The sequence below is a fragment of the Gossypium raimondii genome, chromosome 13 (genome assembly GCF_025698545.1).
Source record: "Gossypium raimondii isolate GPD5lz chromosome 13, ASM2569854v1, whole genome shotgun sequence".
Lineage (NCBI taxonomy): Eukaryota > Viridiplantae > Streptophyta > Magnoliopsida > Malvales > Malvaceae > Gossypium > Gossypium raimondii.
Window position 1 is genome coordinate 49,263,997 of NC_068577.1, and position 11,741 is coordinate 49,275,737.

At 32.6% G+C, this 11,741-nt stretch overlaps 3 protein-coding genes across 3 annotated transcripts; all 3 read right to left on the reverse strand.

Moving 5' to 3' along the window:
• Positions 1-410: 410 nt before the first annotated feature.
• LOC105784406 (binding partner of ACD11 1) lies at positions 411-3,972 on the reverse strand. The gene is given in 7 exon segments (XM_052627133.1): positions 411-1,164; positions 1,250-1,330; positions 1,882-1,957; positions 2,174-2,277; positions 3,129-3,160; positions 3,163-3,192; positions 3,957-3,972. Coding segments are annotated over 7 exon segments (957 nt in total). The 3' UTR covers positions 411-546.
• LOC105784408 (uncharacterized) lies at positions 3,832-5,222 on the reverse strand. The gene is made up of 2 exons (XM_012610291.2): positions 5,104-5,222; positions 3,832-4,751 (listed from the first exon to the last, which is right to left on the reverse strand). The coding sequence occupies exon 2, from the start codon at positions 4,492-4,494 to the stop codon at positions 4,006-4,008; it is 489 nt and encodes a 162-aa protein (XP_012465745.1). The 5' UTR covers positions 4,495-4,751; positions 5,104-5,222; the 3' UTR covers positions 3,832-4,005.
• A 3,163-nt stretch (positions 5,223-8,385) lies between these two features.
• Positions 8,386-9,742, reverse strand: LOC128031889 (uncharacterized). Its single transcript, XM_012610289.2, has 2 exons — positions 9,628-9,742; positions 8,386-9,264 (listed from the first exon to the last, which is right to left on the reverse strand). Exon 2 carries the CDS (start codon positions 9,008-9,010, stop codon positions 8,489-8,491), a length of 522 nt encoding a protein of 173 aa, XP_012465743.1. The 5' UTR covers positions 9,011-9,264; positions 9,628-9,742; the 3' UTR covers positions 8,386-8,488.
• Between the last annotated feature and the right edge of the window lie 1,999 nt (positions 9,743-11,741).

Consider the following 11,741-nt stretch of genomic DNA (forward strand, 5'->3'; position numbering starts at 1 on the left):
ACTTGGTAAATATGATACAAAATTTATGCTGAAATGTTGGGGTGGCATCTATTATTTTCCAACTCAACTGTATCAAACATATCAAAGAATATGTGACAAAATTATCTTACATGGTTACATTTAAATATGTCCAAACCAGAAGGCATAGCTCAGATGATAAAATCCATACTTCCCATGCTGGTATTTACAGTTTTTTGCAGATTAAAGATGTCCTTGCTTAAGTAGTAAATGGAAGAATGGAAAGAAGAGAGTAGAAAGTTAAAAAGAAATTATATTTTGAATGTGCTTGGTAGGAAAGAATAATAAAGAGATAGATTATCATTTTCATCTTAAGGCATGAAAAGAAAAAAATGATAAAAACAAAGTGTGCATTTTTCATCCTTCATTCCAAATTGAAATGATCAAAGGAGAAAAATGAAAAAGATGTAAGTGGTGCATTTTACAAGATTTATGAACTTTTTTAAAAATTTCATTTTCTTTTCATCTTTCAACTTTTCCATTCTCTTACCAACAATTTTTCACCTTTCCACCCTACCAAGCAAAAGCCTAAATGAGTAAACCTCGATCAGCTGAGGGATTGGAAGGTTGCTCACTGAGGATTAAAGCTTGTTCAGATGAGGGATTGGAAGGTTGCCCACTGGTTTCGGCCGGTTTAGAATCTTTGGGAGAATTAGACTCGTTAACGTGTGCATGGCCCTCTGGTTTCTGAGCTTGCTCCTCAGCCAAAACTTTTTCTCTTGCCTTCTGCCCCACATCTTCTGCTGCTTTAGCAACCCTGTTGTACGCAGCACTAACCCATGAGGCTCCAACCAAAACATAACGGTTCTTCATTATGGCAGATCCCGCAGTGCTAACGGACTGCTCGGCAACTGCAAATGCAGACTTTGTCTTCTCAGAAACCTGAAATTTCTGGTCCACATCCCGCATCTTTTCATTTACTATGGCTGTGCCAGCACTAAATTTTTCAGTAAAACCAATCTTCTGATCAAGGGATGCAATTTTGGCAGAGGCAGTTGATGTGAACTGATGCTTCTCATCAAAGGCCTTTGCTTTGCCTAATGCATCTTTGCCAATAATGAATCCCTTCGCTAGCATGGTGCTAACAACATCCTCTGCCTTCTTGAAACCAGCTTCAGCCTGGCCACTACCTTTATCCCCTGTTCCCTGTGGTGATCAAACAATCTTTTCATATCAGAAACCATGAATTAGCAAGTGAACCCAAAATGGATTCAAGTAGTTAGGACATTACCGGTGTTGTAAAGACATGGTCTGGCAGCTTGTAATCAGGAGCCAGCTCTATGGTAACAGACTGATCAACAATTGTTGCCCCCTGAAGAAACGTGTATCCGAATCAATAAGAACGAAATGAAAATTGTCAATCCGACCAATCAACGTTAGTCTTAATGGGAGATTTGCTCCTTTGTAAAAATGCTAACCAACGTTAGAACACTATCAATTATCAATTTGTAAAAAATTTTCTTGAAGTACTCTTGCTCTATACCTATGTCCTACACATTCGAACATGAGTATGGACTATGAGGTATGATCTTCCAAATACATGAAAAAATCTTTTAAAAATGAACATATAGCCATGTAGGAAACATGCCTGAATTTGATACTCACCCCGAATCTAAGTACCATAGTTTTAAACAAAATGGGCACTGGCATGGTGATCCCACAGGCAAAGCATTACAGTAAGTGCTTTCAAAACCACATCAGACATAAGATTCCACAGAGATGTGCATAGACATTTAATTTTCATATTCATTTTCCTTACAACAGAAGCATAAACTGCTATTACATGATGCATGCAGGAAAGTCAGTAAAAGCAATCAATATGACCAATATGGAAAAAGCTCTAAAGAAATGACAGGTTCATACTGAAAGGAGGACTGCAGTCTCTGCTCCCTGTGGTTCCTTGAAAGTAATATATGCAACTTGCGATCGCTCATTATCACTGAAAGCCAAAAGGCAAAGCAGTAATAAGCCTAGAGTAGAAAGTGTTCAAGAGATTCCAGAACATCACTATACTGGAATAACTACATGAATCAGAAGGCATGAGAAGTAATTCCAACAATTTCACCCTTTTTTTATTTGTATCCAATACAGTGGAGAAGAGAATGTGAATGAAAAAGAGATTGTGAAATTTAAACATCATATGGTAATAACTAACCCTTGCATTTCAACATATACAAGTTCACCGGAGAAGATAAAGAACTCCTTTATATCTTGCTCAGATGCACCCAAGGAGACATTGCTCACTTTCACTGATCGGATCTGTTAAAAAAAAAACTTGTAAGCCCCGAAACTAATAAAACATGTTCTATTTATGTTACTTAGAATTGGAGTGTAAGTGTTAGATATAGGTAGGTGTTTACATTCAATTTTTTAAAATATTTTCCATATATTTGGAGTGTCTGATCATATGTTTAATCCATGCTCGAATATGAAAATTTGTCGCAACCTAGTATTCTGTCCCCCATTGCCACATGCATTTTTACCAAGAAATTATGGCAAAATCAAATAAAAAAATTCCCAATAGGATTTTCATAATCATACATGCTCGCATGCAAGCATGCACATAATGTTGAATACAAATTATGGAGGCCTTAGCACGAGTTAAATTCTGTAAATTTTCTAAATCTTTTTAAATGAAGCATTAGTTTGAGCAATTTTCTTTTAGCAACCCAATAAATTTCTAATTAGCATGCAAATGATCATACACGCACGACGAAATGAAATAAAAAAGATCCGTATAAAGTTTGCAACAAATCCAATAAGAATATATAATCAAAATCTTTTCAATTACAAAAGTATCAATATAAGAAGAATGACAGTGATATATTATACGTGTGTCTGTATATATATATAAATCGCTAAGAAGTAGAAAATGACAGTACCATATAACGATATAAGAAGAAAATTCAAATGCATGATAATGGCAGAATGCTAAACTTATATTAGATAATATCCTAATAATAATGAGGTATTAAATAATTAAACAAATCGGAACATTCTCTTCCATTCTGCGACGAAATTGAAAGAAAAAAAAAAGATGTGACATAAATATTCTTACCGACCAAACAAGATGATGGAACAAAAAGAAAATTTATAAACATTACACTAACCGCCATGAAGTTCCGTTTATGGCAGAAAAGCCGAACTTTTCTTCGCCGGAATTTTTTCTTTTTTCTTTTCAACAAAATTTGAAGGAAATGAAAGTTTTCCTGAGAGGGAGAGGTTATGGCGTCGAAGATATTACGGGGTGTACATTAGAAAAAAAATCCTGTGCGGATATCCTTAACATACATCGTTTAGAAGCAAGCTTCTAGGGTATTTTGGGAGTATTTGTGCAATATGAAGAAAGATAAAAATATAATTTGCGTCTTATTTTATTTATTTTTAGTATAATTATTGAAATTTAAGTGTTATTATTGAATTAGGTTGACTTTGGACATGCGGTCCGTTTATTCGTATAATTAGTGTAAAAATAGCTCTCGGTTCTTTCTTCTCCTTCTTCTATAACTCGAGCTCGTAGAAGGAAGATATAAGAGGGACCTATGGATAGTGTGGTCAGAAATCTATAATAGAGTCCGACCATAACGACCGAATTGATTATCGTCATGTGTAAGGATATTAGATTCCCTGGTATAAAAGATTTTAAAATCATCATTAACCTCCCTTTTTTCTTTTCTATTTCTGGATTATTATATGATGATTTTTGAGCTTTTCATATACATATATAGAAATAGAAAAAGATAGACTAGAACCGACATCTCTTATATCATGTCAATGACAATATAAAAATGAAATTGGGATCTGGATGAAATATAATGAAATAGACCCACTTTGATGTTCCTATAAAAAAATTTACTCCAAACGAAATGTATGAAACAACTTTGAAACAAATACAGAGGGAAAAATCTCTCATAATTCTAAAATGTACGAATGAATACTAACAACAAGATCCATTGCTATTAATTTCCTTAAAAACAAACTATGATTCTATATGAAGTTCTGCAACAAGGAGAAGATGTCATTATCCTTTTCATCAGCAAGTGAAACCAGCAGAGGGCCATCTTCCCTTTTCTCACCGACTATCATCATCGTGCTATCTTCTGTGAAAATATCGAGCATAGCCAAGATACTGTCATCGTGTGAAAGCTGGGGAATCTCCATTAATGTAGTAGGAGAGGCAACGTCAGAGTGATCTATGGAGGGTGCCAATCTTGATGTAATCTCGTCACTTTGATAATCAAGAGAAACCCCGTGACCATGACCATGACCATCCAACAAATCAGAAGCTTTAAAATACAATACAGAGTGCGCATCTTCCGGTTCCGGACCATCTCTCGTGCTTTCACCGATGAAATCTGGAACTGGAAGGAGATGACTCTCCCTGGATTTGGTGTTGGTGACCAAAGTGTAGACATTGTTTGAGTCGGCAGAGGGTTGAAGGGAGCAGGCATCCAAGGATGGCTTGTTTTTCCCCATTGTAATCAAAAGACCTCAAGATCTCGATAACCGAGAATAATAATAATGGTTTTTACCCACGAGGAGTGAATAAAATAAAGTTGCAATCTTTGTAAAACGAAAATATATAAATCTACTAATTTACTTGATCCTTGAAAAAGGACCAAGTCCAATGCCTGAAAAAGAGCCTTCCTCGGATCATAAAACCCAGGCCGCAACTGAGAAACGATGGTGGACCCCTGATAACCCCATGATGCATTTGCTGTGCAAATCAAACCCTGTTTTCAACAGATCAGTTAGCTCCTTCGTATAATCCCAACCCATAGAAATTAAAAGAGAAAAACATGTCAAAACAGGGAACCCTAAATCACCAAACAGGAAATAACCAAAACAGAGAATGAATCGAAGTAAGAAACCCTAAAAAGCAGAGTTCAAGTTTTAGAAGAAAACTGTGGGTTAAAATAAAAATATAAGCACGGCAGATAGAAAACTAGAAAGGAAAACAAATCAAAACAGGGAACCCAAAATCACCAGACGAAAATTAAATCGAACTAAGAAACCTAAAAAAACAGAGTTGAATTTCAGAATGAAACTGTAGATCAAAATCAGAAACAAGAAATCGAAACAAACCTGAATTATGAAAGGTTTCAGAAACAGAGAAATAACCCAAAAAAAATCAATAGGAATCAGCGAGGAATTTAGAAATCGCAAGAATGGGAAAGGCAGCTGAAAACTCTGTGAAAGAGGGAAGTGAAAATAAGTGAGGGAGAGGGAAGCCGCCTCCCTTTATATACACATGGGAACTAGCCGTTGTATTCCTACGCGTTTTTCTTGGTTTATTTCTTACGGTCCCTATTCTTTTTGAAATATTTGAAATTTAGTCTCTTTATTTTTATTTCTGATTTAGTCTCTCCATTTCTTATTTGAAAAAATTAAAGTTAATAAATTTTATTTAAATTTTAATATTCAAAAATTATTTAGAAATTAAAATCTTATTGATAGCTAATATTCAAATTTAGTAAAAGTCAAATTAACAAGGTTAACAATTTGACTCTAACTTTTTTCTAATGAATTAGACTCTAATTTTCAAATCAAACAAATAAAGGGACTAAATTTCTGAAACTGAAAGCAAAAGGATTAAATTTCATAATTTTAAAGAGTACAAGGACTAGGGTCATAATTAGACTTTCTTCTTTTAATTTAATAACATTATTGGATATTCTTTTCAATAACAAATTGTGATGATAAATAAATATTTTACTCTTTTCTTTACTTTATACTAGTTTTAACTGGGGTTTTAATTTTATTTAATGAATTAATGATATAATTACTAAATCCACGTGTAAGTAATTACATCATCTAAATAAATTAAAATTAAAATATTTCTTTCAAACAAATCAAATTTAGTTTAAAATTTCTATAAAAATTAGTTTATGTTATATAAAATAAAGAGAGATAGAGAGGGTAAAGAACAAAGAAAATATGAGAAATAATAAAGAATATATTTTATTGATCAATGGGATGATTACAATGCTTCTTCAAAGTCTATTTATAGGCGTAATAAGCATAAATGAAGTAGAGATATAATTCTAATGACTATTACAATTTAAAGTATATCAAAACTTATCTTAATCTTGATGGACGTCCACTTAATAATATATTCATAACACTCCCCCTTAGATGTCCATTGGTAGATAATATGCCTCATTAAAACCTTATTAGCAAAAACTCTGTGAGATAAAAACCTAATAAACGAAAAAGAGTACACAATCTTCTATTACAAGATGCCTAGTTAAAAATATTTATCAGGAAACCCTAATGGGACAAAACCTTGATTAAAGGAAAAAAGTACATCTTGTTTTTAGACTTCCCTGATGAGAACATTACATTACATCTTTGAGTCGACGCATTCCAATCTTATATAGTAGTCTTTCAAATATTGAAGTTGGCAGTGCCTTAGTAAAAAGGTATGCTAAATTATCACTAAAATGAATTTGTTGAACATTTATATCACATCTTTTCTCAATATCATGGGTGAAGAATAATTTTAGTGAAATATGTTTCATTCTGTCACCTTTGATGTTACCACCCTTCAATTAAGCTATACATGTTGCATTATCTTCGTATAAGATAGTTGGCATCTATTTCTGTAAAGACAAATTAAACATCTTCTAGATATGTTGGGTGAATAACCTTAGCCAAACACACTCTCGACTTGCCTCATGCATTGCAATTATTTCTGCATGATTTGAAGAAACGGTAGGTAATGTTTGCTTTGTTAAACGTCGTGATATGGCAGTACCCTACATGTAAATAAATATCCCGTTTGAGATCAACTTTTATGTGGATTCGATAAATAACCAACATCAGCATAGCCAAGTAATAGAGATTTTGAATCATTTGAATAAAATAATCTCATACCAATGGTCCTTCTGAGATATTTGAATACATGTTTAATTCCATTCCAATGTCTACGTGTTGGAGAAAAACTAAAGCTTGCTAACAAGTTTACAACAAAAGTTATATCAAGCCTTGTGTTGTTTGCAAGATACATCAATGCCATTTAGATATGGTACTTTAAGACCAAGAAAATCTTCATCATTCTCACAATGACAAAATTCAATCTAGTGATCACACAACCATCAGGGTACTCAATGGATGTGCTTTATTCATGTTAAATTTCTTTAAGGTCTTTTCCATATAAATTGACTGATGGACATGAATTTCATCTTTTAAATGCTCGTTTTGTAGGCCAAGATAAAACATTATTTTTTCAAGATCTTTCATATTAAATTCTTTCTTTAAATAATTTACTGCATTTTGAAGCTCCTCGAGAGTTCCAATAATATTCAGATATTCAACATAAACAATAATTATCACAAAACCTGATCCAGACCTTTTTATTTTAAAGGTTACAAATACGCGTTTCTGAAGTCTCTCATATATTTGGATTTAGTTCTTATGCTTTTATTTTCAAGAACTTACTCCCTTTACTTTTTAAATTCAAAATTCAAGTTCAGTTGTTAACAACTTTAAAATTCTTATGTTAAATTCATTTAAATGACATTCTAATTTTTTGAAAAATCCTAACTTAGTAGCCATATGACAAAGAAGATGGCATTGCAATGATCCTAAATTCAACATAAAATTTATACAGTGTTAATAATTTTAAAATTTACATTAGCACTTTAAACAAAATAAAATATTTAGACTAACTAATGACATTATAAAACTGAATGATGTCAAAAATGAAAATATAAAGATTAAATATAATATTTGAACGTAGTTATGTATAGAAGTGTAGAATATGTGTATGAGGAACCTCCTTGCATCTACCCTTTTCGCTCTCATAGAAGAAAACAAGTAGAAGCAATAAGGAAAGAAGAAATTGATGCATGAAGTCCCCAAAAGAACAGGGAAAAAAGAAATAGAAATAAATATACATCTTGAACCATGAAACTACTTAAATTTTGCATAAATGAGGAAGTAGAATAACAGCTGTTTTACTACATGGTTTGTGAAATCAAATAAACACCATCCAAATGTGGATCTAGATTTCATCAGTTCCTTTTAATTAAGTTTTAGTTCAAATCAATTACTATAAAAAAAAGATAAGATTAGTGTGAATTTAAAATATAATCCCAAATACTGATTCAATTGCAGACTGGGATTTATTTCTTACCTCAAAGGTACAGCAATGTTTGGTATCTATGAACTAACAAAATAGTATTTATTTTGATTATGAAGATATCATCTTCTAAATATATGAAAAAGTATTCATGCATCAAATTATGACTCACATTCTAAAATGTTGGAATTACATCCAAACTTTGGAGCTTATAATTATTGAAATTTTAGTTTTATTTTCTCTAAAAGAATTGTATGAAACTTACAACTTTAACAAATGCAGGGAGGGGAAATCTCTCATAATTCTAACATGTACGAATGAATACTAACAAAACAATCAAGATCCATTGCTATTAATTTCCTTAAAAACAAATACAAAACTATGATCTTATATAAAGTTTTGCAACAATGAGAAGATTTCATCATCTTTTTCATCACCAAGTGAAACCAGCAGAGGGCCATCTTCCCTTTTCTCACCGACTATCAGCTTCGTGCTATCTTCTGTGAAAATATCGAGCATAGCCAAGATGCTGTCATCGTGTGAAAGCTGGGGAATCTCCTTTAATGTAGTAGGAGAGGCAACGTCAGAGTAATCTATGGAGGTTGCCAATCTTGATGTAATCTCGTCACTTTGATCATCAAGAGAAACCCCATGACCATGACCATGACCATGACCATCCAACAAATCAGAAGCTTTAAAATACAATACAGAGTGCGCATCTTCCGGTTCCGGACCATCTCTCGTGCTTTCATCGATGAAAATGGCGAGCAAGGATAGAATACTGTCATCTGGAACTGGAAGTCGATGATTCTCCCTGGATTTGGTGTTGGTGACTAAAGTGTATACATTGTTTGAGTCGGCAGAGGGTTGAAGGGAGCAGGCATCCAAGGATGGCTTGTTTTTCCCCATTGTAATCAAAAGACCTCAAGATCTTGATACCCGATAATGATAATGGTTTTTACCCACGAGGAATGAATAAAGTAAAGTTGCAATCTTTGTAAAACGAAAATATATAAATCTCCTAATCTACTTGATCCTTGAAAAAGGACCAAGTCCAGTGCCTGAAAAAGAGCCTTCCTCGGATCATAAAACCCAGGCCGCAACTGAGAATCGATGATGGATCCCTGATAACCCCATGATGCATTTGCTGTGCAAATCAAACCCTGTTTTCAACAGATCAGTTAGCTCCTTCGTATAATCCCAACCCTTAGAAATTTAAAGAGAAAAACAAGTCAAAACAGGGAACCCTAAATCACCAAACAGGAAATAACCAAAACAGAGAATGAATCGGAGTAAGAAACCCTAAAAAGCTGAGTTCAAGTTTTAGAAGGAAACTGTGGGTTAAAATAAAAAACATCCCACATATAATCACGACCCATAAAAAAACTAGAAAGGAAAAAAAATCAAAACAGGGAACCCAAAATCACCAAACGAAAATTAAATCGAACCAAGAAACCTAAAAAAACAGAGTTGAATTTCAGAATGAAAGTGTAGATCAAAATCAGAAACAAGAAATCGAAACAAACCTGAATGCTAAAAGGTTTTAGAAACAGAGAAATAACCCCAAAAAAAATCAATAGGAATCGTAACGAGAAAACGAGGGATTGAGAAATCGCGTGAATGGGAGAGGAAGCTGAAAATTCAATCAGAGAGGGAAGTGAAAGAGGGAAGCCGCCTCCCTTTATATACACATGGAAACTAGCCGTTGTACTCCTACGCGCTCTTCTCAGTTTAATTCTGCTTGCAGTCCCTGTACTCTTTGAGAATTTTCAATTTAGTCTCGTTTTCCATTTCTTGAAATTTATTCTCTCTACTTCTCATTTGAAAAATTAAAGTCAAATTTACAATATCATTAACGCATTGTAACGACCCGATTTTCGTTGGGATCAAAAATTTAGTTTCGAGGCTAAATTTTCTTAAATCAAGACAAACTAATTATTAAACCGAGAATATTTACGAGTTGGCTAGGAAATTAACAATTAAAATTATTAAATAATTTATTTGAATAGTTAGTGAAAATAGTACAAAGACTAAATTACAGGGTGATTAAATTAGTAAAATTTGATTAGGGAAAATTAGTAAAGCCTTAATGTGAAATTTACCGGCTTGAGAATAATTAAATCATTATTAAAAATTTGTTAGTGGATTAGCATGATATCCACAGTCCATTTCCATTAATTTCTACCATGTCAAAAACAAAGGTGGGAAAATATTTGCTACATAATAGATTCTTTAAACTCTACTACGTAGAATTAGGGGTTGAGAAATGTTTTATCTTGTATAACAAAATATTAAAAAGATATATATCAAATTTTAAAATTATTTGTAAAATAAAAATACACTGTCAATATACCCAACCTTCATCCTTATTAAATTAATGTTAATATTATGGTATTAGTGGGTGAGAAATACAATAGATATAGCTTGCATCCATGCTTAGATTTTGTTATAATTAGTAATTGGAAATGATATTGTGGTATATGTTTCATGCGGAGGCAGGAAATTATTGGAGGAAGATGGATGAGAAACAAGTGCTTAATGAATTTACTTTTACCATCATTAAATATTAATGACTTAAATTTAGATGGACTAATAAATGTCTTAAAAGTTTATTGGATTTATTGAATAAACGGTAATGTTGAAAATGATAAATAAATGGGTGATGATTGTTGAAGTTATCAACTACACTTATATGACTGCTATTATGAGTTGAATTTTATTTGATATCATGAAGGTACTATATTGAATTATGTTATAATGGTAAATGAAAACAAAATTAGTACTCTAGTTTTTGAAGGGTCGAGAATGTATCATTAGTTTCAAAGTATTTGGTGCCCACGAGCATATATTGATATCGGATAGTTCTTCAAAGCACTGGATGTCCGTGGAAATGTATCACTAGCTCCAGAGCTTTGGGAGTCCGTGAGCGTATATTGAGGTAAATTAGCACTAAGCACACTCTATTTGACTTCCATATTCCCTATTGGGTCACGAGTGTAGTTTGTCATGTTATTCGCGTATCTGTTCATACTCAAATTCGAGTAATATAAACCATAGGTATGGAAATTGCAATTGTTTGTTGAACATACAGTAAGTTAATGATTATGCTTGAGTTAAAATCGAGATGTGAATGATGCTATAAAGTGGGTCAAGTTGTTTGATATATGAAACTAAATGCAATACCTTGAGGGTGCATCAATACGTTAAAATACAAAACTTGGATCGAGCTACGAAACTCATATGAAAGTTTGAGGGAATGTTGTTATAAGATAGTGATCTTCATTATGAATTTGATTGGATAGTTTATTATATGAATTAATACCATGTTTAATTACCTAGTATATATATATATATATATATATATATATATATATATATATATATATATATATATGTATATGTATACATTGTTATTCAATTATATTAACACCACTAAGCATCTAATGCTTAGCATCCAGACATGTTTGTTTTGTGCGCAGCTATCAGGAGAAGATCAATTTTAGTCGTTTAGTTCAAAAGCATCTAAAAGCATACAACTCAGTTCACCAAAGTCCTTGCAATGATTCTTTGAAGTTTCACTAGTAATAATATGTACCTAAGACTAAACAACTAAGAGGGTATTGTATGATGAATTAAGAAC